This window comes from Carettochelys insculpta, chromosome 2 (assembly GCF_033958435.1).
Source record: "Carettochelys insculpta isolate YL-2023 chromosome 2, ASM3395843v1, whole genome shotgun sequence".
In the NCBI taxonomy this organism is placed as follows: Eukaryota; Metazoa; Chordata; order Testudines; family Carettochelyidae; genus Carettochelys; species Carettochelys insculpta.
In genome coordinates, this window is record NC_134138.1 from 211,336,646 (window position 1) to 211,364,169 (window position 27,524).

Genomic DNA, 27,524 nt, shown 5'->3' on the forward strand with positions numbered 1-27,524 from the left:
CACCTGCATGTATCGCCTGGCAGGCTTAGGGCCCCAGTAGAACACTCCTGACCCCAGCATGCTGTGGCCACCAGCTAAGAGAAGAGTAGTCCTGAAACAGCGAGGTCAGTTTTCCCCACGTCTCTAAACATCTGTAGGTTAGAAGTATCATACAGTATCTCCTGTTCTCTAGGGCATGGTGCATACTGTATGTGTTTCCTTGACAGGGTATGGAGTGGTGCGAAAAACAGCTTAGGTAAACAAAAGTAAAATACAGCTAATTACCTATCATAATGGCTAAGACCCTCCTTGTCCCCATTTCATTGATGAATAGAGAATTTCAGTGTACAAACTATTGTAAATTTTATAGATGTTTTTAAAAAAAAAACAAAACGCCAAGAAAAGGTTAGCTCTAAAGTGACAAATGAGTTACATTTGCATGGCGGTTATCCATTAAGATATATTCGTCTGCATTTTGATTTCCTTGGTGATCCTTTTCCACTTGTTACAATTTTTATTTTAATTCTTGGAAAAACTCATTTCAGAATTTGTAACTTTCTGTGCTATTGTTTCCAGCTAACATGCTTAAGGACATTGTAATTTGTAATGGTCAGTTGACAGTGAATATCTTATTTCAGGTGCATTCCCCTGTGACATGACATAAGATTTTATGAATGCTCATTTACCTGAACCAGGGATAATTCATAATTTTAAAATAGTGAAAGGTTGAAGAGAAAGAAACTCATGGAAGGAAATATGACTTAATGTGTCTAAAGGAGGGAGACACATCTTAAAGAAAAAAGTCAGTCTTTCATCATAATGAAAAATGACAATCTCATAAATGTGTTCTAGGTAAAACCAGCTACGGTCGCAACAGAGAGGAATGGAAAACCAGAAAATAATACTATGAACATTAATGCTTCCATATATGATGAGATTCAGCAGGAAATGAAGAGAGCTAAAGTTTCTCAAGCACTATTTGCAAAGGTTGCAGCAACCAAAAGCCAGGTAGGGACTTGTCAGCTAACAACAACTTTAGTTTTTATATATATATATATATATATATATATATGTATGTATATGTATATGTATATATGAATGATATTTGTGGTCTTTGTGTGGTTTTACATATGAATTCAAATATTTGTGGTCTTAGCAACATGTAGTATTGTAGCTATATAAACTTATTGCTGAGTCATCATATGTTAACTAAAGGCTGCTTCTTATTCACTAGAATTGGAAAAAAGCAGGTACTGAAGGCATTGCTCTCAACAACAAGATAAGTTTGTTTACCCGCCCTAAGGTTAGGTCCTGGAGAGCCAAAATTGTAAACTTTATAAATTCAGAGTGTCTGTGAATGAGTAAATGCAGTATGCTCTGTAGTTCTCCAGTGTTAATTAGGTGACAGTAGATTTGGCAATAACAGGTACTATAGTTACAGACCATGTGTTTGGTGTTCAGGGTGTGGTTAATGCAGCTATTGGTTCATTTGGTGGAATGTCAGAAGTGAGGTTTCAAGAAATACAGACACAATGTAGCTGTCTGACTTTAGATACATTTGGTTTTAAACAAAAGTAGCAAATAAGCTTCAGAAGTCCACAGCTCCAAACCAAAATGCAAATTGTGTAATGAAATATTATGTACAAAATTAAAAGAAATAAGGGCATTGTACCTTGCCATGTAAATTAATTCTGGGTTGAAGTAAGTTATGGCCTTTATGAAATACGGTATTTAACACAAAAATGTGTGTTTCATTTAAACTGTGTGGTGTTAGGTGTTTTTGTAGTACACTCTTAAAATTGAACACAGTGTTAAGTTTCTTGCAGACAACTAGGTTAATTTTATGCAAGGAAGGGAAGATGAGCAAATAAGATACTCGTGTCAGTATAATTGTCTCAGACAGTTGCTACATTATGGTCCTAGGTAACGTGTTTTAAGAGAACTCACCAGTGTTCTCAAAAGCAAGACTCAAGTAAGAAAGTGCTCAAGAGTCAAATAGAGTCCAGGGTGATTAGACATAAAATGAGAAAAAATAATACAGTATCACCCAATACTGGAAAAAATCATTGACAGAAAAAATAGAGGCATCACAGATTGCCAATTTATTTGTCTGCTAAAATACTGGTTATTCTCTTATTTTACCAAAATGAGTTCTGAGACAAGGTTGCTGTCTCTCAGCACCCATTAAGCTGCTGATAACATGTGATCAGGTTTGTGAACATTTGTTTGGACCTTCAGTGTTCAACCATGCATTTTTTTCCTTTTAGAATTTTTAAACCTTGACTTTGAAAATATTTGCCTTTTGGACTTGTTTCATTTCATGGTAGAGAATGGGTAATCTTTTTAAAGTTATGCACTATAAAGAATTACTTCAATGGATATTTTAGACATGCTATATCAAAATCATTCAACTCAAGCTGTGACTGTGAACCACACAGAGACAGAGAGAGAGAGAGAGACTACATGCCTGCTTCCCCTTCTAATCTCTCTCAAAATGACACTTTCTGCAATAAAATGTTTCTTTTATTGTGGGATTCTAAACACCAAGTGCTGTTTAAACATTAAATTGAATTGTTTATGTTAGCAGTGTACTCACTGTGTCGTGCTTCGGACCACTATAATCTCCCATGGAATGTAAAATTCTGTCATGAATCATGGCTGGTATATCGAAAATAACTGTAATTTTGATTGGAAATTACAGGGCTCTTGAAATGTTTCTAATTATGATAGAATGTTACAGCAGCTTCAGACCTTTGTGCTGCTTCAGATGTCTTTATTAACATGTCAAAACTATACATTAAAGAGAAATGTCCATTTTGTTCATCACTATACTGTCTATCATCTTTTGCAATTTGAGCAGAATTATGGTTTGATTCTCATATACAAGCTATGTGGTTTTTTTCACCTTTTCATATTTAAATGTGTGTTTGCTTAAATTCTTATATTCTAAACTATTCAGGGAGAGTAGCCCTTCCAATATTTGCTTTTAAAAATGCACAGATGGCCAGAGGTAATAACAGTAAATACAAAAAATTCTGCATTATTTTTATTAGCATTAATTTACAATTTAGAGACTTCTACAAAACATAACAGAGAGAGTGGCCTTGAACTCCTTCCCCTTACACCAATGATAGGCAACCTAGGCTGTATGAGTGGCCTCCCTTCATCTCAGTAGGCCTCAAGATTATTGTAACCAAGATAGTCTCCCCGAATAGGGTAGTTTTGCTGATTGTTCTTGTATGCCTAGAATTTGCTGATTGAACCATAGCAGCACTTTGACTGCGTGCAGTGGGAGGTCATGGCCCTCACAGTCAGTTGTGTGAAGTCAGCATGAACCTCACTTCACATGCCTTAGCATTACATGCATGTCCCTTTAGGAATACCAGTAGGAAAACACAAGGTGGCTGGAAAACAGTGTGGGCAGTGGTTAACAAAACATCTTATGGGCTGCACATGGAACTTCAGTGAGCCACTGGCTACCCGTCACGACCTTACACTGTGGAGGCAGTTTGGTCTTCTCTGGGGTGATTTCCCATCTTTTTCAAACTCCGTGGCTTTGTCTACACCAGCAAGTTCTTTAGAAAGATTTTTCAAAGGAAGGGGGCTCTTTCAAAAGGTCCCGTGGAGCGTCCACATACACAAAAGCGTTTTTTCAGAAGTAAATAGAAAGAAAACAGCAGTCCTTTAAAAATTGCTCTTCCAGTCCCATTTCAGGAACAGCTGCTTTTGAAAGCTTCTTTAGAAAGGAAAGTTGATTAATATTGAATCCCAGTTCAACAGAATTTACAAAATAAACGGAGGCAAGAACGTAAGGAGAAGTGGAAGAGATTAGTGATATCATGCACTTGCATGATAAGTGATACCATTTCTTAATGGATAGTTTTTTTTTCCTTAAATAAACCGTTCATAAGCATCCTGGAAGAAATGGATCTCTCATATAAAACTAAATGATCATAGAAACTTAGGAAGGAAGTAGAGAGAGGTGGTTTTTCTTCCTGGTTTTGAAGTTTTTACTTTAATATCTTTTAATTATTCTATAGTTGTCTTTAGCACCCATTCATCTGTTATCTAAAAAGTGAATATTGGATTCCCAATGTACAATTTAAAAAAAAAAAAAAGTTAGTGCATTTACCATGAGGAGCTAAAAGGTTTAGAATTTTTTAATGGTCATAGAAACTTTCCTGTATTTTTTGGTTTGTAACCAGCTTAAAAAAAAACGTATTTCAAAGACAAAAAGTGTTAACTTTTTGTATTGTTTGGAGTGACTAATGAACTTTAAGTAGACTACCCAATAATAAAATCTGATCTAAAATCAGAAAATGCTATGCAAATATCAGAGACATTTTGAATGCATGATATGTCTGTGTTTTTGTGAGGTTAACCACATTGTTAGCTAACATTTAAATAAAACAGACCCAAAATAGGTCAGAACAAAACACAAAAGAAATCCCTGCACATATATTTGTACTCCGTACTTTTCTGATTTAACTATGTTGAGATTTTATTCAACTTGTAATATAATCTGATTCAAATAATTATGAAAGCACAATTTTTAAATTCATTGTTTCAAAAAATGTTGATCTGAGTAATAATCATTTAAAGTACTGTGGTTCAGTAACTGGTCATTATCAGAGAGGTAGCCATGTTAGTCAGTAGCTTCAGGAACAAGAAGAAGTCTTGTGGCACCTTATAGACTAACAGATATTTTGGAGCATAAGCTTTCGTGGGCAAAGACCCGCTTCATCAGGTGCATGAGTGGGGGGGTGGTTTCAGAGGGGTATTTAAAGAGTGGGGTCCCAGTAAAAGGGGAAGGCCAGAGCTGACAAGGTCTATTCAGCAAGGTGGAAATCGCCCAGTATCAATAGTACTTATCTAACTTGTTTTTTCTTCTTTTGATAAGTACTATTGATACTGGGTGATTTCCACCTTGCTGAATAGACCTTGTCAGCTCTGGCCTTCCCCTTTTACTGGGACCCCACTCTTTAAATACCCCTCTGAAACCACCCCCCCACGCATGCACCTGATGAAGCGGGTCTTTGCCCACGAAAGCTTATGCTCCAAAATATCTGTTAGTCTATAAGGTGCCACAAGACTTCTAACTGTTCATTGGTTACAATATTTTCGTATGGGAGCCAGAGATTTTTCTTGAAGGTGACAGATGTGGAAATCTAATTTTATTTCGCACACAAACTCTGGAGAGCTCTGAGACTTAAGGTTATATGTCCAGTCAGGAAACATTAGCAGCCCTCAATGACATTTGTACCTTAACGTGTAAGCTGTGCCTTTTCAGGCAACCCCAGATAAGACCTCCAAGTGAAATGGGAAAGAATAAAAATTCAAGTGAACATCAACTCCTGTTTGGAGGGAATTTTTGCATTCAGGAAATATGGTGTGAAAAACGTGAGTAACAGGAAAACAAAAAAGCAGTCAAGTAGCACTTTAAAGACTAACAAAATAATGTATTAGGTGAGCTTTCGTGGGACAGACCCACTTCTTCAGACCATAGCCATACCAGAACAGACTCGATATTTAAGGCGCAGAGAACCAAAAATAGTAATCAAGGTTAACAAATCAGAAAAAAATATATCAGGGTGAGCAACTCAGAGAGTAGATGGGCTGAGGGGTGGGGGTGGGGGTCAAGAACTAGATTAAACCAAGAATGCAAAAGAGGCCCTATAAATGACCCAGAAAATTCGCATTGTGGTTCAAACCACATGTTAATGTGTTGAATTTGAATATAAAAGAGAGTTCAGCAGCCTCTCTTTCAAGACTTGTGAAAATTCCTCTTAAGTAAAACACAGACTTTTAAGTCATTAACAGAATGGCCCACTCCATTAACATGTTGGCTGACCAGTTTGTGGATCAGGAGTGTTTCTATGTCTGTTTTGTGCCCATTAACTCTTTGTCTAAGAGAGTTTGAAGTCTGTCCAATATACAAAGTATGTGGGCATTGTTGGCACATGATGGCATATATGATGTTAGTTTAGGAACATGAGAATGTGCCTGTGATTCTTTGAATAACCTGGTTAGGTCCAGTGATGGTATCTCCAGAATAGATATGTGGACAAAGCTGGCAGTGGGCTTTGTTGCTAGGAAAAGTTCCAGAACTGGTATTCCTGTGGTATAGACTGTGGCTGTTTGGTGAGAATCCTCATAAGGTTGGGAGGTTGTCTGTAGTAGAGAACAGGTGTCACCTAGGGCCTTCTGGAGTGTGGCATCCTGATTAAGGATAGGTTGTAGGTCTTTAACAATGCGTTGCAGTGGTTTGAGTTGGGGGCTGTAGGTAATGACCAGTGGTGTTCTGTTCTTGGCTTTTTGGGGCCTGTCTTGGAGTAGCTGGTCTCTGGGTATTCGTCTGGCCCTGACGATCTGCTTTATTTATTTCTCCTGGTGGGTAATTCAGGTTTATGAATATTTGGTAAAAATCTTGTCCTATTCGGTCTCTGTCTGTAGGATCATAGCAAACGCGATTGTACCTAAGGGCTTGACTGTAAACAATGGATCTAGTTGTGTGTGTAGGATGGAAGCTAGAAGTGTGTAGGTAAGTACAGTCTTCCCCTGCCTTACGAGGGTAATTCATTCCTGAAAAACTCCTCTTAGGGTGAATTCTTGTAAGTTGAAAATGTAATTAACATTAATTTCAATGGGAAAAAAATTTTATGCGTTCCTGAGCCCCAAAATTAACACCCACTTAGGCTTACCTGGCAGAGGGCACAGCTGCGCAGAGCAGGTGGCAGTGGCCCCCTAGCCACCCGGGGAGTGAGCGGCAGGGGCATGGCCAGGATGGACTGTGCACCCAGCAGCCATGTCTCCTGGGAGCACCTGGGAGACCGCAGCCGCCAGCTGGGCTGGGGCACACCGCTGCTGCAGCGCCGAGGCAGAGACCAGACCAGCCCCAGGTAAAGGCTGGGCTGGGAGTTCTGGGAAACCGCCACCAGGCGGCAAGTGGTGCCCGAGGCCCAGTTGTGCAGGGCGTGCAGAGGCAGCCCCGTAGCCACCCGAGTAGTGAGCGGCAGGGGCGGGACCAGGATGGGCTGACTTTCTCCAGCTGCATGGTGTCTGCATCCTGCTGAGGCACTCTCGTAAACTCGAGTAAACGCCTCGTAAGGTGAAGCAGTGGTCCTTAATCAAGCTGCTCGTAAACTTGAATTCTCACAGCCCGAATGGGCGTATCTCGGGGTATGACTGTATAGCGATCAGTGGGTTTCCGGTAGTGTGGTACCAATCAAGCCATTCTTGATTTGTACTGTAGTGTCCAGGAAATGTATCTGTTGTGTGAAGTAATCATGAGTAACTGATCATGATTAACTCATGATAATCGTGAGTAACTGAATAACATGAGTACTGTACTTTAAGTATTGCTTTCAGTTAATGTAAATGTGAAATATATGCTAATTCAATGTTGTTAGTCTGCCTAGTTCTTCCTAAACATGACACCTTACTACTGGCAGAATAAATATAAAAGGGGATATAAAGTTCTGTGGGTTCAGTCGTGCAGGGTTCTGGGCATGCCTTTTGAGGAGCTCTCACTTACTGCTACTACATGCTGTTGAAATTGGTGGGAGTTGAGCTTTGATGCCTGAGATTTAATCTTGGAGTGGAAGTAAAAAAGATCTTTACTTCTAAAACTGAGTTATAGTCAGAGATCCTTTTGACCCATTTCTTTTGCATGTTGTACTGTGCTGCCTAATTTTCTGTCCCTCTCTTTGTCATTCCAATTGGTTAGATAGTTAGCCCTGTTGATAGGTTTCCCTGCAGAAGTGTTGAGGTGAATCAATGGCTTAAGGACATACTATACATTCTATTCTTGACTGTTAACATGGTTATTTTGTGCTGTAGCATTTCATCAGAAGTGTCCAACTTCTTCCTTTAGTGACAACTCCGAGCTGTCTCCTTTTTAATCTTGTATAAATCAAAAATTATGGTATAAGGTAAGGTAAAAATAAAAATAGCAGACATGGGATTTTAGGTTTTGTGACATGGACTTGGAAAGAGCTAATTTGGGAAGGGCATAGTAAAAAGTGGCACTAAAGTTACTTGTAGCATGCAAATACCACGCTTTTCCTGGCATAAATAGTTTCAGAATAGGGCAGCAGAGTTCAGAGTGTGTGTGTGTGTGTGAGAGAGAGAGAGAGAGAGAGAGAGAGAGATTACTTTTACTGGAAATTTTAATGTTGTTCTTGTTGTTGTAAACCTAGTGATTTATAATGAAACACTGATGTCTTATCTCACTTTTATCTTTTTAACCATCAGTTTTATAAATGCTGTATCTTTGATCTTTTTTAAGAAAGTCATTTTAAACAGTTTCCCTTACTGAACAAGCATTGTATGTTGTTGCTCTGGCAAGAGAATATCACTAACACATTAGGCAATGATCTGTTTGACTACTTTCTAATAGGAAGGTAACCTTTTATCATCCTGTGACATCCCTGTAATAATATGGGAGCAAGGAAAAGAGGAGCTCCTTGCATGTTTAATGAGAGACATTGTCCCTTCACTGTTCATGTTCTGCCCAGCCTCACCATAGTCTCTGCTCTGGGCAGACAGTGAGGCTTAAGAGTGGGGTTTAATCTTTTGTCATACCCCATCTATTTAATATTTAGTCTCTTCTTTGTCTCCTTCAAAGGGACTGTCATTTCCTGTTTTTAAATCTTGGTTTAGAACCTTTTTTTTTTTTTCCTTTCATTTACTGTGGATTCTCTCATGTATAGATACACTGCAAGTAAAAGACATTAGATAAAAAATAAAAGGTGCCATTATATCTTTCATTTCGCGGTTCCATTGAAATCTTTGCTTCTTTTGCTTCTATAGGTAGTTATTAACAGTAGTTAGAAAACGTTAGCAGCATAAACACCTCATGTAGTATGTCTTCCTTTTTGGACTGCCCTATTGTGGTTACTCAGACAGTTACAGTCTTGCCATAGGCAGCAGGAGTCAGGGCAGAACGAGGCATCAGTAGGCATGGAGGGGGAAAGAGTGATGGGCTTTTGTCTGCGATCAAAACTTGCTTCATGAAATCGTGCATCATTTAGTGACACTGTGAAACTTGGCAGATAATGCCAGTTTATTTCTTTTGCAAAATATCTCATTGCAAGTCATAGAGTTCTCCCTAAAAGGGGTCATAGAGAGCGAAATTTCCCTGTTTGACAGCAGAAGCAAAGACAAAAGTACTTCAAGTCCTCAGAACTTTAACTCTGCCCATATTCTCTTTCACAGTCTTCTCAGAAGCAAGAGTAAGCACTTAATGAAGTGAGTGGCCTTTTAAAAAAATATGGGGAGAGACTGCTGGCAATAGCAAAGTGGGGCAATTACTTGACTGTTGTTTAAAATGGGTGGAACTCAGGAAATTTTGGATGTCCTCCTGGATGTAGAACACGCTGTTTCTATGATCATGGACAGATCATTTGATGAAACAGTGCTAGAGTCCCCATCTGGAAAATGGGTTAGTAATAATCCTGATGTCACAGGGATGTTGTGAGGGTAAACTCCTTAATGTTTGAGATGATTTGTTAATTGTGGTGCTGACTGCCCTTGGAAGCCTTAATAAATACAATGAACTAGCAAACACTGAAATTCTTTACGTCAAAGAAAATGAGTAAAGTGGAAATACTATAGTTGAAAGGATTTCAATATGTTGTAGACAGACTAGATTGACTCCAAAGATCTTTGTGGACCACTCAATCCCTCCAGCAAATAAAGATAAAAAGACTCTATGCCTATCTGTGCACAGGCCAAATCTGTTTTCTGAACACGTGGCTTACAGTGGTTCAGGTTAACGACTCGTGTCTGTCCAGTGAGGATGAAGCAATGAGCTTTTTTTAAAAAAAGTGTGAAAGCCATCCCACTGTATATCCAGATACATTAGCCTGAACTTATTTTAAGTATCTAACAGTTTTAGAGAAAACAAAATTGTGTATAAGATCTAAGGAGAATGCCATTGGAAGAATGGGTTGCACACCTGTCATACATTATTTCCAAGTTAATCTTTAACATCTTCGTGACCAGATCCTGCAAGATATCCATAGAGATTTGTGGGAGCTCAGGGTACTCAGCACCTGGGATGATAAAGCCCTCTGTTAGTCTTTTGCAGACTGACATGAAAATAACAGCAGCAAAGCACAGTAGCTAGTTGAATGATTTTGTCTAAGGGACATAGTTGGTGGTGGGGGACAGAGGATCCTTTGAGACTTAGAATTTGTCCATGACTGTATACTGAAGAATGCTTGGAAAATATTTGTAAAATCTAAAATCCTGTCCAGAAATTCAGCTGCGCTGCCTGGCACTGAAATGTTATGCAACCAAAGTATCACGTAAAATATAATTTAGCGTATTCCATAATTTTACTGTTCTACTTTTAGTAATTGATTTTATTTGACTACAGATAATCAAATGAATTGAATGAATTTTAACCATCTCAGTAGGCTTCTGTAATAAAGGAAAACAAAAGTCTTAATTTATTTTGACTTCACAGTTCTGGATTCTTTATGTATAATACTTCTGTGTAATTCCTTTTTATAAGCATGTTTCAGAAATGCATTGTGTACTCGCTGTTCCACAACCCATCAGGGTTCACTGTTGCCTCAGTACCTCTGATTCAGTAAATCAGATCATAGGCAGCATGCTGTCATATAATAAGGTGTCTGATCCTTATTACCAGTTTGTTGATGCACAGACTCCTTCAAATTGACCATTGCAACACATGGTTTCCCCTGAAACTAGCTGTGATAATTAGCGTGGCTCTAATGAGACAGAATGTCACTGATCTTGTGCTGAACTGTCGAGTATCGACGCTACGGATGGGAACTGTCAAAGCCTGCCATCTGTGACAGAGCTTGGCTTATTCCATTTGCAAGATAGAGCATGCTCAATAGAATGTTTTTAAACAAATGGTCCATTTCTTGATCGGGGCTCCATCTTCTGTTAAAATGGAAGACCTGTGTTGTTGTGTTTTGTTTTTTTTTTAAATGCTAAACATTTTGAAACCAGTGTAATTTATTTATCAAGCTTTGGATTTTATTTGTTTATCATGGTTCCCTTCCCCACCCCCCACCCATTATTGAACCTAGTCATTTTAACATGAAGCATGAAGATGCCCTTTATCCAGTTTTAAACAGTGAAGATGTTTGTAGACATTAGTTTGTATGAAGCAGGAGCATCTGCAAGTTATATGGAAGAATTGAAATCATCAAGATGATAGGATTCCTAGACTCCAGAGATTAGTACAGCATTTTGCAGGACTGAAAGTCCAGCACTGCTTATCATTCTAAAATATGCTTTGTTGCTTTTTATTTCCTCCTCCTTTGGCAGACCACACAGGGCTTGTTCTGAAGAACATTTTCACTAATCTGATCAGGCAGCCAAATACGCCGGGAAAACTGCTTTAATGATCCCACTAATTACCTCAAGTCAATATGAACTGTATTATTAGACTGAGGGAAAATATTCCATTAGGTCTCCCCCTTGGGAGTTTCTCCGCTTTGTGATGTCACTGAAGCCTTCGCCCTCTCGCTTGTAATTAATTTTATTTACACACGCAGGCACGCACAAGGTCACACCTGCACAACCGGAGCTGGCCAGGGAGCTAGTGGCACTCAGGCTTAATCAGATCTGTCATAATTACCATTCTGCATGTTTCTGACACACGCTGTGAAATATTTCAATTTAACTGCCGCTACCAGCACAACCAGATGTAGTGAGAGTGTGGCTGCATTGGAAATATTATTCCTCAGGATAAACTCTCTCCTCCTCCTTTTTCCTCCCACCCCCTCTCTCTTTTGCAGCTAATGTGGCACAGAAGCTGATGTATCCTGTAAATCTTGAATGCAGCGCTAGATTGATAACAGCAGATTAGACAGTTTAACCACAAACAGCTTGTTCATTTTTCACAAATGAAAACCACATGTGGTGTAACTAAAATTTCAGGGCTTTTTTGTTGTTGTTGTTTCCTTCCCTCCCCCCTCCTCCTTTAAGGTGTGGTTTTCACTGTAAAGAAGGTGAAATCGAAGTCTGTATAGGAAAACAGACACTGTATAATTTTTTCAAGATTGTTTTACTTAAGGTCATTTGGCTCAGGACTTTTATAAGAAGTCCTCCCTGCGCTCGCATGTACACACACAACAAGAATATGATTGCATTTATTTTATCTTTTGGGTTTTTTTTAGTCCCAGCCCACTCTTTTGTTAAAGCAATGTCCTACTACCATGATATTTTAAAAAAATGATATGCTAGCAAATTTCTAGTTTTGATTTTGAGGTGGGTTAAACATAAAGCTGGTTAGAAAACAATTCCCCCATAGGGTTTGATAAAATAAAGATCTGTGTTTATCCAGAAATACAAAACATTAAAATGTTAATTGACAACTGGAATTTACTTTTTTCCCAAAACTACCAAAATTAAAAAATTCAAATATCAGATGGAAAAATCTCGAATATTTTTCAAGGAAATCAGAGATTGGCTGAAGATGGCTTTTTAATCAAAACTCAATTTTCTAGTCAATTGTTCAACCTAAAGTAGTTAAAAAGTTTTCAGCATTGTTAGATCAGTTTTAAACTGTCTGCTTATAGCTAGATCACTTTTTTTTAGACCATTTCTTCCCTTTTGGAGTATGTAATTCTGAGAAGACTTTATGGCTGGATCTACACAGAGTGGCTCTCCTGGCAGGTCCATGCTAATGGACAGCCTTGAAATTGCAAAAGGCTGCTCATTAGCATGGTCCTGTGGCTCATTAGCATAACTGCATGAGACCTTGCAGTTGACACGGGGGTGCCAGCATTAAACAAACTGTGTGGATATGCCCCTGCTGGCAAAGAGCCCTTCTGTCACCAGCCCATAAGGGGCTTTTTGCTGTCAGGGCCATGTCCATATGGCCTCTATACTACTGACACCCCCCCCTGCTGAGAGTGAGCTCTCGCGTGGCTATGCTAATGAGCCGTGGGATCATACTAATGAGCAGCCACTTGCAGTTTCGGGGCTGCTCATTATCATGGACCTGTCAAGAGAGCCGCACCATGTACACCCAACCTATAAAAAACAGTCCTCGAGCACCTTAAAGACTAACACATTTATTTATTAGGTAATGAGATGTTATGGGTAAGATCAGGAAGTGGCCTAATAAATAGGTGCTTCAGGACTGCTTGTTGTTGGGGAAGCTACAGACTAACACAGCTACTCCTCTGAGTTTGTTTATAAGGTTTGAAACAATTCTTACAACAAGAAATGTATGTAATGCATGGGAGTGGAATAGAGTAGGCTTATAGAGTAGTTGTAATTGGTAGATGTAGGGGCATGTTCTCCTAAGATGAGCGGTATTCCACACAATACCATTTTCATCCTGAATATTCTCTTTTAGACACTGCTTCTAAGATAAGTGGACATTTGTCGTGAATTAGAGATGCATTCATTCTGTAGCTTTCACCCATCATTTAGTGGTGAAGTGGTTATTTTGGCAGTGGGAGTGCTGTGGTACAAAGACTAAAATATTCAAAATGAGCCAAATAGGTAGGTGGAAGAAGAGAACTTTGTGGAGGTACAATGCATCAGAATCTTAAGGCTAGTCAGATTTCACAGGACACAATGTGAATGACAAGCTCTGACCTGAGTTAGAACAGCTGGAGGGCTGTTCCTGGCAGGAGGGCTGGAACCACAGCGAGGAATCAGTGGATGCCTCAGCCATGTATCCTTTCTGCAGCCATGCTTCCCACCTAGATAGCACGAAAGAGCAGTGTAAAGCATCTTGTATGCTGGTTGCATGTCACTGAAGGATCCTCTAGCTATGGGATGATCCTCATAGGGCTGGATCTGCCAGCTCCATGTCTAGAAATCCCCCAGGGGATGGTGTTCACTGGCTGCACCAGTGAAGAATCTGACCCAGTGGATCCATCAGCAGAGCCCAGGTGAAAAACTCTTGGAGGTTCTGAAAGCGTAACTAATTTAGAATTCAGTCGGTGGTGAGGTAAAGAGGAGGATAAGGAAGGATTCACCTGAGAAGAGATACCGAGGAGAGAAGTTGAATTGCTTAAGGTTTCTACAAAGGTCATCCTCTCAACTTCAGAAAATGTATGAAAAATATAACGCAATCTTAAGATCTGTAATGTGAAAAAAGTGTTGACACCCTTCCCCTCTCTATTTTTTGTGGTTTTATTTTTAATTTTTTCCTACTGAAGTAGTGTTTTTGCTCCACACTTCCAGATGCATAAGTCAGCTCTTCCTGAGGCAACACCTGCTGTCTGACTGACAAGAGGTGCTGTTTCTGACAGGATGGATTTTCTTAATCTCTGTTTCCTCATCCTCACCTTCTGTTTTGTTTCCCTGTTGTCACCCTTAACTAATTCCCCTAGTAGTGTCTCTGCCCTAATCCTTCACTTACCTTTTCACGTTATGTTCCCCTTTTCTCTTTTCCACACACTTTTACCACCAAATACATTTTTGCATCTATTTCTCTATCTCTCTCTCTGCTCCCGTTGTCACCTCTGTGCACAAACCTGCCTGTGAAACACTCACCCCAGCCAAGGTGCCTATGCACACTCATTTTGTACAAGCCTTCTCTAATCTAGAAGGCACTCACACAATCTCCCCCATTTCATCAGGGAAGGCAGAAGCTTTCCTGTTAAAGTGCCTCCAGTTGGCATTCTGCTTAATGTCCTGCTAGATCCGCATGCATTGAGCAGTAGACAGAGAACAGCCCCAGTCAGAGCCACTGCTGGTTTTATAATGAGACAGGTTGGTACTGCATTCATATTAGAGGTGGGAAGCAAGACAGAGCAATCTGCTGCTTCGCTCCAGAAAGGGTACGTGTGTGTTTGGGATCACTCTGTTTCATTATCTCCCTTTTGATCATGCATCAGTGATTTTTGGGCTTTGTATAGTAGGCATGGGGAAAAAAAAGAAATTAAAAGCAGACAGTATATTATTGTAACAGGAAGAGGTGGAAAAACAAAACAAAAAAATGTGGTGAACTATATTAGTTAACTCTCTGATATCCGACAGGACCAGGAGGTTGCCAGATATTCAAATATTCTAAGTAATAGAGAGACATACCTAGCAATGCATAACACTAAAGAAAAACAAATTTAGATATTAAGAAACAAGCAAAAATGTATGCAGAATACTTTATTTAACAACAACAGTAGCACTGCACACTGTAAACTTATACTGTATTTCCTTACTTATGGTTAAAATGTTGGTTATTTGAGAGTTATGAATAAAAGTGTCTGTTGTATTAACAGTGCACAGAGGTCTGATGCAAATATATCTAAAGATTCTGCAAAACGTTAAGGAGCTGGTGATGCTAATCAGTAATGCCTGGAAATGGGATCGATGAAGTACTGGATTAACTGAGAATTTGTCCAACTCTTGTTGTTTTCTCTACAGTTTGAGCGGGCAAGTGGTGATCCGAGCAAATTTATTTCTGAGATTCTGAGGAATTTCATTGTAAAAGTATATTGAGAGGGACGGTTTCTGTGGAAGTGACAGTATTGGCAGTGTGAGAATTGATAGAGGAGTGACGGATCCAAATTAAAGTGAAAAGGGGTTGGAGAGTAGATCTGCATTTCCTCTCTTCTATAAACTCTTAAGTTAATTATTAGCATTGACAATAGTATTACAGGTTTCAAAATTCAATTTGCCATATCCAGAGTCTGAAATATGGGCATATCCAAACTGTTCTGATGGATAAACTAATGGAAGTTACACGGTAGGTGTGGGGGGAATCCTATTTCACAAATACGTCATCTTCATTTTGCACAGTGTAATGCCCTCTTGCTTCTTATCTTACATGGAGGTGGCATTTGAGAGGGAAAATTTTAAAAATCGATAGGACCTTATAGGCTTAATCTTTGAGAGGTATATGAAATAATCCTCAACAAAATCTTCCAAAGTTTTAGGCCCCAGTGCAGTAAGGTATTGAAACATCAATAATTTTAGTGGGATTAATTCACCTGCTTAGATTTAGGCACATGCTTGAATATGTTACTGAATCAGGATGTTCATGACTCTGGTGTGTAATGGGGAATTTTGTAGATACAGGAACTTCTTCCAACTATATTAAAAATGAAATAAACAGACCATGAAAAGATTACATGGATTTTTTCATTTCCTTTTAATTGATGATTTGCTACCCTGATTTAATAAAAGAAGGGAATCGGCTAGATTCACCTGATTAGCCTTCCAGTAACACACAGTTGATCCTGATTTTAAGATTTATTACCAGACCTCACTGGACTATGCTACTATTAATGATCAGCTGAGTTCAGATGCAAGTATAGCTAAAGATTTTCCGTGAAACTCCAAATAAATGCCTTTGGCTGGAAATAAAAGGAAGGAACCATACATGGATTACCACCAGATGATGACTCAGTAGAGGAAATCTTACAGAAGGTGCATTTGTGAAAACATCCGGAAGTGATGGTGTGAGCTGATAGGCAGCGTTTTTTACTACAAAAGGGAAATAAAGATTTTAGCATTAGTCTTTTTTAAAGGGCCTTTCCTCAGAGCTTGTGTAGAATCACAAAACAGAAGCAAAGTACTTGAAAACATCGGGGAACGAGGCCCATAGGCTGTTCATGCCTTGGCCAGCTAGGATGAGAGAGAACAGACCATTCCTCTTATTTCACTTTTGACCCAGCTTTCTATTGCCAAGTCACTATGTAATAAACAAAGGCCATTGCCATGTGTGGGGTAGGTTCTCATTACGGTCCCCTCCTCATCATTTGACATTTCAACCTCTCCAAAGGGGACTTGAGGTAGTGAGCCTTGCCAGGTTCCCTATCTTACCTGTCATGAGATTTCTGTATCAGCAGAACCTGGACAAGAAGTTGGGGAGACATTCTCTTTCTTCTAGCTTTTGCCTTCATCATCTCAAAATCAATTGTGTTGTATTTTAATAGCATTAAGTACCTTGCTTCAAAAAAGAATGTAAAGGGAATTTGTTCCAGAATATTTTAAATGTCTGATTTAAATATGCGTATATGAAGGTTTTAAAAATGAGACATGGGTCAAAAACATATGGCAAGTACTGAATGCAAATATCTTTTGTGAAATGCACTTTTTGTGGGTGGTATAACTTAGTCAAACCGAATGTCATGGTGAAAAATGTTTCTGAAAATTGTAGAGATCTGGACTCAGACTTTAGTTTGTTCATCTTTCTGTGATCAAGAATGTACTTGTAGACAGAAGGATTATGAACCATTTTTAGTTTTAGGGCTTTTTGTGTTTGTTTTCAAAACAATATGTGAGTTGTTATGAAAGTGACTCTCCTGTCCCCAAGGTCTGTTTACCAAAGGCCTTTCCAAAGGAGCAAGTGTTAAACCTCAATAAGTAACTTAATAATAAACATTTGCTGTGAAATTGTTAATGGCAAAAAAACAAAGTTTGAAAAAAATTGCCAGACCCTTTCTGCTAAAAAGATTCCTGCTTAACTCAACAGTAGGCAGAGCAGCCAAAGAAAAAAAAACATCGCACTGAAAAAATAAATATATGGGCATATTGGTATTTCTTTCAATTATATGGAAGCAAGCCATGCTATTGGAGTGCAATCGGGCCCACTGACATGTATCTTGTCTTCAGCGTATGTAGCATTTTCCGGTCACCCTTTGTGAAAATCTGTGACCAACCGTATAGCCCAGCATTGCGAAGGGCAATAGTGTGCCAGAGTGAAACTGACTTTATTAACTAATTGGCAGTTGCGTTTTCTTGCTTTGATTTTAAGTACATTTTGTCTGGTGTAGCTTGTGCTCACAGTGCTGTTTGCATTGTATGCGTGGAAGAAAGAATGATGGAAAGAAAAGGAGAATAGAGCATCATCAACCTTTTTTAATAATCCGTTTTTCCTTTTTTCTTTTTACATATGAATGTAGTTACATTTTACGTAAGATTTGCAAAGAATGCTTATTATATTTTTGATTAAGGCTTGTGCCTGTCATTGCTATTTGTATTGAAGGGAAGAAAAATATACTTGGAAGAGGAAAGAGAAAAGTGGAGGAGGCTGAGAGATAAGAAGCTAAGTTTAGGGACAGCTCTTAATTTCGATTACTTTTTTAGCTGAGTACAAAATGCATTGCATAAGTATGCTTTTAGGCATAACATGAGGGTTTTTTTAAAAAAAAAAAACTTGAATTCACTTTTCTTGTATAATTGTATGTGTATGTGGAGTGTACAAATCTGGTACAGTTTTAGGCCTTGGCTCTTCTCTGGATTCCTGCCCTGGTGGGAGCCCCCCAGTTTTCTCAGGGATGTGTGTAAGCCCAAGGACCTATCTTCACAAAGCAGTTCATAGGATCAGGACATTAGCCAACTAGCTAATATTCAGTTTGTTTCTTCACCTGCTGGCTGTAAATGAATTTTCCACTTTTTAAAATATTCTGTATCTCTTTTGTTAAAGTTGGTGGCATTTTCTTACATTTCTGCTGGACCTATGTTAAAGAAACAGACATGAGATTGGAGGGGAAAAATTTTGTTTTGAAAAATATAAGGGGAAAAGTATACTATTATGTACTGCTAGCTGTTTTATTTTTTTCACTTCACAGGGGAAGTACAGTAAGATTAGAATTGCAAGATGATCTGAGTGGTTATTGGATTAAATGTGATACCTCAGAAAAGAGGAATATCAATTTCTTTATCCTTCCCTAGCTGAAAAAATGAATCCCTTATCTCTGAAGTTTACCTCTCTTCCAACAAGCTCTATAAGTTCTTTTATACTAATTCCCATCTGTTGTATCAACAGCTACAGATTTATTTATTTATTTCTTCATTTAATCACAGCTGATCACTTCTAGGCTTGCCCTTTTTGCTGATCCTCTGACAACAAAAGCCAATACAATAGATAAAGAAACTAGCGTTTTTAACTGAAATATCTGGAGTGATCATTTAAAAAAAATCCAAAAAACAAGAAAACCTGGGTTGGGGCAATGAGAAGTTAATGAATGAGTAACCAGTAATCAATGTTCTAGTGAGTTAAGCTGAAAAATATATGCATAGATGCCATTAACACTTTCATACTAGCAGTTTCAAATGTCCTGATTTAGAATTGGAGAAATCCCATTAGCTGACAGAAGATAAATCAGTCTGGTTATATAATAAAACACAGCTTTTGTGCTCTTTTGGACTGGAGGAAGTCAAAAGAGCAGAGAAGAAACCCTCAGGTTGTTGCTGTTAAAATTGCATTTGTAAGATGGCCTTTGGTGGTGACACCTCTCATCGCTACTCTGTTGAAGACCTACCCTCAAGAGGCAGCATGAAGTTCTCGTTCAGATAGATCAATAGAGATCATACAATATATTGAAAAGTAATCTCTTTATTCACTGAATGACAGAAAAGCAGTTCTAATAGGTCAGAAATGAATTGTGTATTTTGCAGACACAGTAACGTTTCACAAACTTTTTGAAAAGACGAGTAAATTCATTAAAAAGGCTCTAACTGGCAAAAACATGTTAGTGCATTATTAGGAAACTTTGATTGTGAAATCTTTTTTCCTATTTCTGTTTTCCAAAAATCATAGTCCAGTGCCCTTCTAGTAATAGACTTTGCTGGAAAGCATTGTGTGCCTATTCAGTTGTTACTATAGGAGCTTAAAAATCCAAATCAAATTCACACAGTACTTTGACAGCCTTAACAAAGTATCCCCTAGTAAAGGGGACCAAACTATATATGTGTTCTTTTGGAGGATTCTTACCTTCTGTCCCAAAACATTCCTAATTATAGTAGGAAAGATATGACTGTAGTGGGTTCGTAAGGCAGGTAAACAGGCTCTCAAAAAGATCATATGTAAGTGCTTTTTTTTTTTTTTTTTACTTTGAATGCCTTTGTAAATCATGCTGCATGATAGGTGAAATGTGATTCTTTTCACAAAGGCCTAAAGCATGCAATATAAACCTGCAGTTTCCTAACATGCTGGCACTGGGGAAAAAAAATCAAATAGAAAATTCAGTGCTGGAACAAGTCCTGCAAATGCATGCAGATACAGGGAAGAAAGGGGAGACTGTACAGATAGCAATATATAATACAAGAGAATAAATAACTAAAATGTAGTTCAGGTTTGATAATGCAAACACTGCAGACGCTAGAAACTTCAAATGTGGCTTGTTTTTTAGATCTCACCAAGACATTTTTTAAAAAAGCCAAGTTGGAAGAAAACTGGTTCTAATCAGTTTTGGAAAATGCTGTAACCTTTGTGTTACTAATTCTGCACTTGTGCAGCCATACTTTTCTGTTTCTTATATAGAGCTTTTCTGGATCCTGACTACATTGCCCATCTGAGTTACTATGGTTACATTACTCTTCCTTAAATGCTCTATACTGTATACTAGTCTAGGCTTACTCGTGAATTTCCACGACTTGGCCTTCCCCCTCTGCCCTCATAGCAAATTTTTCTGCCTCGTGCACCTGTTTTCTAAAGCTGACTGGTGGGGCAGAGGGTCACAGAAAGCAAAATCAGTTTTGCTATGGTTTCTTCCTAAGAACCACAGGTTTTCTGGGAAGGGGGGTAAAGGGCGCTTTATTTCTCAAACAAGGACTTGCCAAATGCCTCTCATAGTTTTCTCATGTCAGAGCAGGCCAAATGGAGCCAACCAAATTACTGTGTCTATGTGGACACCTTTTAAGGTGAGACAGGAAGGGAGCTCTATCTTGGTGGCTTCCAGCCCATAGTCTTTGCCCAGAGAAGAGGTTCAGAGCATCTACAGCTCACTGTGGCTTTTTTCTGTCCCCCTACCATAACTAGGACTCCCACAGAAGTAGCTCTACAAGGGAAGGTCTGTTTTCCTGTGCTCTCAAGCCTATGAATATTAACATCTTCACCAAGTGGAGGCCTTCAGCCTAGGTCCAAAAGTCCCTTTTTCCTTTAATACAAATCTATCAAAATAGCAAACCTAGTGTGCCATGCCAGTTCCTTTAATATACTGTCAGTTTGATCATCATAACTCTTTCTGGGAGCCCTCAAAAACATGGCTGAAACTAGAGGGAAGGTGGTGATGGCCAAAAATATGATGTATGGAGAGGATGAGCAGGATAAATACAAAATACCCTAACCAACTCAATTTGCTGTTCCTCTGCCAAAGAAACATTAGAGAGGAATGGAAACAGTGGTGAATTTAAGTCAATAGTAAAGAAAACCTTCCTACTGTGTTAGTGGTGGATGGATTCATGGATTACAAGAGATGGTTGGTGAAAGCCAGGTCAACAAACTCAATGGCCAGGGTTAAGTCTTGGTCAACACACAGTTATTCAGATCAAATCCTCTGAGATTATTAATTCTTAAATGGAACCTTGCGTGGGAGATATCTCAATAAAGTGATATCTGGCAATACAGAAAAGGCAACCTTGTGTCCTATGCTGCAGGCATACTCACTAGCCATCTCAAGAGGAGCAGCTCTTTCCCATTCCTTTTCTCAAAATTGCCAGAGAAAGATAAGTCTTATTCAAGGAGAAAGACTTCACATACCAAACAACATAGAAAAAGCCTAGCTCAAGGGTAACTGGATCCCATTTCTCCTTCCAAATCAAACCATCATTAAGACTACAGCCAGGGATACCTCTATCTTGAAAGAGGCTTTCAGACTTCAGGAAATTCCAGTGGTCACTTTATAGATTTTTAAGGCCATAACAAAACATTTGTGATCATCTAGTGTGATCTCCTGCAAAAATTTGTAGGATTTCACCCAGCAACAAGTAAAATTTAAATGGTCTCAGCCCAACAACAAATTTGTGGTAACCTTAAATTTTGACAGCTTGTTCTTCATGAAAATATGATACTCTCTTTTACTAAATACAAGATTTGTGCAAAGTGAAATGCTATATAACTTAGCGTTATAGTTCCATTTTTTTCTATGCTTATTAATGTTGGAGCAATAATAGTCATGCATTTTTGCTTCAAAATACTGTGTGCACAAATTTGGCTATTCAGAACTCTGAGTTTCTAGGTTCTTTTGAACACTGGATTGTAGCTGAAGGGTTTAATAGATTTCCTAAACAATGTGCAAAGGAAAATCATCCTTATCAGTTTAAATGTGGGGGATTTTTTCACTACATTATGGAAGAATCTTCTCTAGCAAAGATTATTCTTAAAAATTTCATAACATTTAAAGGTTAATACGTTAGATAAAGAACCATATCTTAAGACAAACATTTTTATTACAGGACATGAAGCGATAGTTCTGATTAAATTACATGATTATTTGGATGGCAAAGAAGATGAAGTGCATCATTTCTTGCCCTCAACTTTAATGCCTTTAATCAAATAATGACCTTCTGGAAATAGTTAATTTTAAGCATTTGGAAAGATCAATACCACTTTGCCACCAAAAAATGGCCCAGATGATGAAATTTGATGTATTTAAAGTACCATTTCACCCTTTTAACCTAGTAAATAATTTAAAATGCTTTCAGTACTCCTTTGCCACCATTATGTATCTCGTTGTTCAAAGTATTATGACTTCTTTTTCTAAAGACAACCTTCCTTCACAACAAGGAGCTCGTAAGTTAAAGCCTGAGGAAAGCACACATTCACAGTAATAGTGCTTTCCACCATATAGTTCTTCCTTCCTATGCATGGGTTATGCTCTCATAGCTCAAAAAAAAAAAAAAATAGAAGTATCAGGGGCGATGAACCAATCCGTTTTAACAAAGATGAGATTTGTAAAGCATGCTGAATAATTTTAAAGGGAGTCTTGGAAGTTTAGTTCATCAGCTTGCATCTATTGTTCTCTCTGTAAGCCTTTGTGTTAAAGGTGAAGGATTTTGGTGGCTCAGACGATTAAGAGCCCATTTTACCCAGTTTATAGAACATTGATATGAAATTACACTTGAGTGCCTTCAGCTTTGTAAATAAAAAAAATTGCCCTCTATTAGCATGTTTGTGGGCAGATTAAAAACGGTCTTCATTAGCATAAGTAACACTTACGGATTCTTTTAAAAGTAGAAAATTATTTGCTGAATGATAAATTGCTAGCTTTATAGTTAGTTATTGCTGAAAATGTGCTCCTTCAAAATGCCTAGTGTAGTTTAGTCTACAATACTGAAATTTTTTGAGTTGAGAAGTACTGTTTAATGGATTATGTACTTAATCCTTGTTCATACTGGATGCAGAAATGTAATTCATGCTTTCCACTAAAATGTTTTGTATCAAATACCTCCCTATTTACGGTGGTTTTTTTCCCTAATACCTTACATATTTTATACTATATATCCTAGAGACTTCAACAGAATACTCCTGCATGTAATATGTAGAAGAAAACCTACATAATATCTTGGTTTATATGGCATAAAATATTTTGCCATGTAGAATTCAAAGTACAGCTATTTTAATATATATTTGTTTTCTTGTTAGTTAATACAATGTTTCTTGTTAGTTAATACAATGAGGTGTTTGTCATTTTATTACTTTTATTGTTAACAGGTTTACCAAGCAAAGAAGTTTAATTGTTCTTAACTGAATTCCTTTCCTTTTAGACAGGTTATGTTTGGCATAGTCAAATATAAGGTGAGCAATCCTCCTAGCATGCCACAGATCTGGCAGGATTTACATAGCAAGTATGCCTTGGTTGCAGAAAGGCAATCCTTTTTGATTTTTTATAAGAATTTGTGCTTGCCCCTTCCGTATTGAACTGACTTGTATCAAGTTTTTGAAAAAAGTACCATGAAAACCAGAAATTGTTTTGTGAGAAAGTCAGAGGAGAGAGTAGGGAAGAGAGTCAGGATTCATATTTAAATCTGGTACAATAAAAATTTTTCAGAAGAAGACATCATGCAGATACTGAGCTTAGAACTGCTGAATATTTCTTTAAAATAGTCATAAAGTGGAATGTGTTGTGGACTACTTTGTTTGTGATTGCTATCTTTGTGTTTGTTTTCCTTTATTCTTTCTATAGTTTGGTAGTTTCTCTACTTTCTAACCTCTTATATTTCTTCTAAAAAATCCTAACAGAAAGCCAGTCACAGGACCTATTTTTTTAAAATATTTAGGTTTAACATCTTTAATAAAAAAACAAACTTTTCTTACTATAGCAAGACCTTTGCAGATGGTTCTGGGTTACTCTAAAATATATAACAGTATTTCCTTTGTGGCAGATGGATGTAAGACTTTAATTCTCAATAAACATAGGTTTACAATACATAACTTTACAGGATTTGTGTTGTATATAACAGGTTTGAACATATTATCTCAGAATTCATCTGCATGGCATTTTCAGTTTATCCAGGGCCCATGCTAGTATTTTAAGTAATAAGGAGAGCATAGTGATTGATAGTAGCTAAAGGCGTGATTTGGAATAGAAACAAAGGTTTTAGAACAGAAGGTGTCACATTAAACTTTGTCAGTTTGAAAAGTAGTAACATCATGAAAGTTCTACAAATGTATTTACATGTAGCTAAATGTTCATGTTTTGTCTTATACCTTCTTTATATTCAGCGTAATGCTGCCTGGCACACATACTATGTTTACGGTTTCGGTTGTTCCCAAGGATGTTTCAGGTTTTTTAGGCTTGCTGGTTTTGAATAGGCCTAATTTTTAAAGGCTACTTGTTCACTCTGCTACGTGCACATTAAAGAACAGTTGTGATCTGAGTAGTGAGTCTTTTGCCTATCATCTTATAGTCCTGTATTTCTGGGATATTGTCAAACATGAAAATAAAGACTTCGGACCAATTCGGCCCTCATTTGTACTGATGTGAATAAGAAATAGGCTGATTGAATATTCCAGTAGAAATACTCCACATTTATACTACCATAGAAGAGCAGAATTTGGCCCGGTTGGGTTCAGTTCTAAATTTAAAAGCTACATTAACTACATCTGTTCATGTTTGCTCCAAGTAAAAACACATTCAAAACAAAATATGTCACAGGTTTTGAAAATCCATCCAATTGTTTCTCTAAATGCTCTAAAATCGTTTCACATATCCTTTTTCAGTGTGCTGATTTTTGTGATTGAGGCATTTATCTGGTGCCGAACACTGAACCTGGAAATATGTAAAATATTAAAGACTTGTTAAGTCTAAAAGCTTTTGTTAGGACCTATTCACCCCCTGCAGCTTTTAAACATTAATACAGTCAGGTTTTATAAAAGTATTCAGAAATAGATAGTATAAAGATAAGTCTAGTAATCTTTTTTTTTTAATCCATGTAGTTTTAGAAGCAGCAAACTAGTTATTTTCATACTGCCACACAAATGTTGCAACAAAATATCAATTTCTGTTTAAGATACGTGAAACATAATGGGGAAAAATTAGACATTTTATGAGAATAGCAGTTGATAGCTGCAACTTTCAATAGTTTGTAAGAAGCATCTAATTTCACTCTCTTAAAATCATTGCATTTTCTTGGAAGGCTAAAGGGACATGCTTCAATTTACTATTCATCAAATTATTTTTAGATAAGGAATTAGAAGTATTAATTCAGGGCAAAGGTTAATAGCAAACTACTGGAAATGTTATGTTAGTCATGGGCAATTAATAAAATAAGGATCAATCTAGTATGTGTAGAAACACTGAAGTGACAATATGAGAAAAAATATTTTGCTAAATGAATCAAAGCTCTCTTTGTGAAATATTTGTTAAAACAGCATAATTGTCATGAATCTTTTCTAAAGAACATCTGTGGCTCACAGGTTTGCCGGACAGAATATGCTCAAATTCTAATGTCCGGTTAAAAGAAATATCCTGGCTTCTGTTACTTATACCTCAGAGGACTGCAGTTTGGTAATACTTTGGTAATACTTCTTTTTCACTTCCTATGATATAGACATGTCAGTTTCATTGTCTGCTTCAGGCGTGGGAAACACTGCTGACTGGAAACATTTGAAAGATAGTTTTCATAATTTTCCATTAAAATTTTCATGATGGTATTTTTATTAATATTAGGTTTTGAAAGGTTTTAAACAAAAATCTACATTATCTGTCAGTTTAACGTATGCCATCCAGTTTCTTTAAAAATTGCAGAATACAGTCCCACTGCCTATGGAATCAATGGAGGACTAGAAGGAGCAGCATGAGGCTGAGTGCATGTATGGTACATGCACTAACCTACCTCAGATACCTGGATGCCTTGGGGGAGGAGGGGGCAGGAGAAAGGCACAGCTAGGTGCTCTTTGCTGCTGCTGTAGAAACGGAATATGTTCTACCCTATTTATCATGTGCTGGACATCATGGTATACGTGCTAAGGAGCTGGCTACATTTCCAAATCAGCTTCCTAGACTATTCAGGTTTGCACTGGAAACCATAGTGGACTGACCAATAGGTTGGATTTCTATTCTCCACCCCCGCCCCAGGACAGTTTCTAACATACTTGTACATTCTCTACCCAGTGTACCTATTGAGCATGGGCTTGACCCTATTATAGTTCTAGTTTCTCAATTGTGCTACTACCATATTCAGATAAACCATTTATGTTGCCTTGTTTCCATACATTTGCCTTCATATTCATGGTTTAATCTGCAGTCTGTGAACAAGACTATATATTTGACATTTTCAGCCCTCCAAATAACATGGGATGAATTAAATTATTTACTTCTACTCTTCTCTATAGTGGATATTTAAAACTACACTTTTAAATTAACTTCTGGACAAAGTACGCATGGCACCAAGAACATCTAAGTCTCAGTCATAAATGTATCCACAGAAAATTCAATGAACTGATTTGAATAAACTATGAATACCTGAAGAAAGTGTCTAAAGGCTTCTGAATGAATTATTGTAGGTTCGTTCTTACAGCATTAAGAGATACAATTGTATAAGGCTAGCTTGAAAAAAAGTTTCTTGACCTAAAAAGAATTGTGAATGGTATATACTTGTGATATTTTATGCCTTGTGCAACTGTCTTCGCATTTGGCAAAGAAATGGAGAACTGCTACATACTATATTAGCCCATTTGTTTCTCTGCTATTCCTTTCAAACATCAAATACAAAGGCAGAAAGTGTTCCCAGATTTAATTGCAAGGTGGCCTAATCTTACAGATAAAACTGCATGTCTGTTTTAGAAGCAAATTAGCAATTGCTGCATTTGTCATGGGATGGTGTTTTGACTTGTATATAGCAGTGGTCTGTCTGTTTGCCTAGATGTTTCAAAGTTATAATGGGTACATTCTTAGATTATTTACCATTATTTAGAAATGGCGTAAAGGACACATTTCTTTGCATGCCTATGAGCTTATCCCCTTTTAAATCTACAATATCAAACATAAAATTGAAAGTCTGATTTTAAAGTCTATTTTACAGGGAAAGGGTCTGAAATAGATAAAGTTATCATCTGGGTAAGTTCACCTGCAGATCCATTTCTGTACGTAGAAATGTGGAAGAAAATATAAAACTTCTCAGTATGTATTCAAAGGATTCCTTTCTTTTAAAAGGATGTTATGGAAATTCCTTTATCATAATGATTTACAATAAGCAGATCTACACACAAGATATATTTCTGAATAGGAGACATTGTCATACTAGATTTTTTTAAAATACAGCGGTAACCAGAGGATATCATCAACCAGCTACTGAAATACATTCTTAATACCCTGAGATGGATATTGGCTTACATAAAAGAAAATAAACAGAAGAACATATTGGAGTTT

At 37.6% G+C, this 27,524-nt stretch overlaps 1 protein-coding gene across 4 annotated transcripts in view; it reads left to right on the plus strand.

Annotated features, from left to right (window-relative positions):
- Positions 1-27,524, plus strand: part of SATB1 (SATB homeobox 1) — a 107,558-nt gene that overhangs the window by 74,984 nt on the left and 5,050 nt on the right. For all 4 annotated transcript variants that reach the window (XM_074984493.1, XM_074984492.1, XM_074984491.1 and 1 more), the window contains one exon: positions 832-987. In XM_074984493.1, the coding sequence (XP_074840594.1) occupies positions 832-987 (156 nt within the window). The remainder of the gene's footprint in view (positions 1-831; positions 988-27,524) is intronic.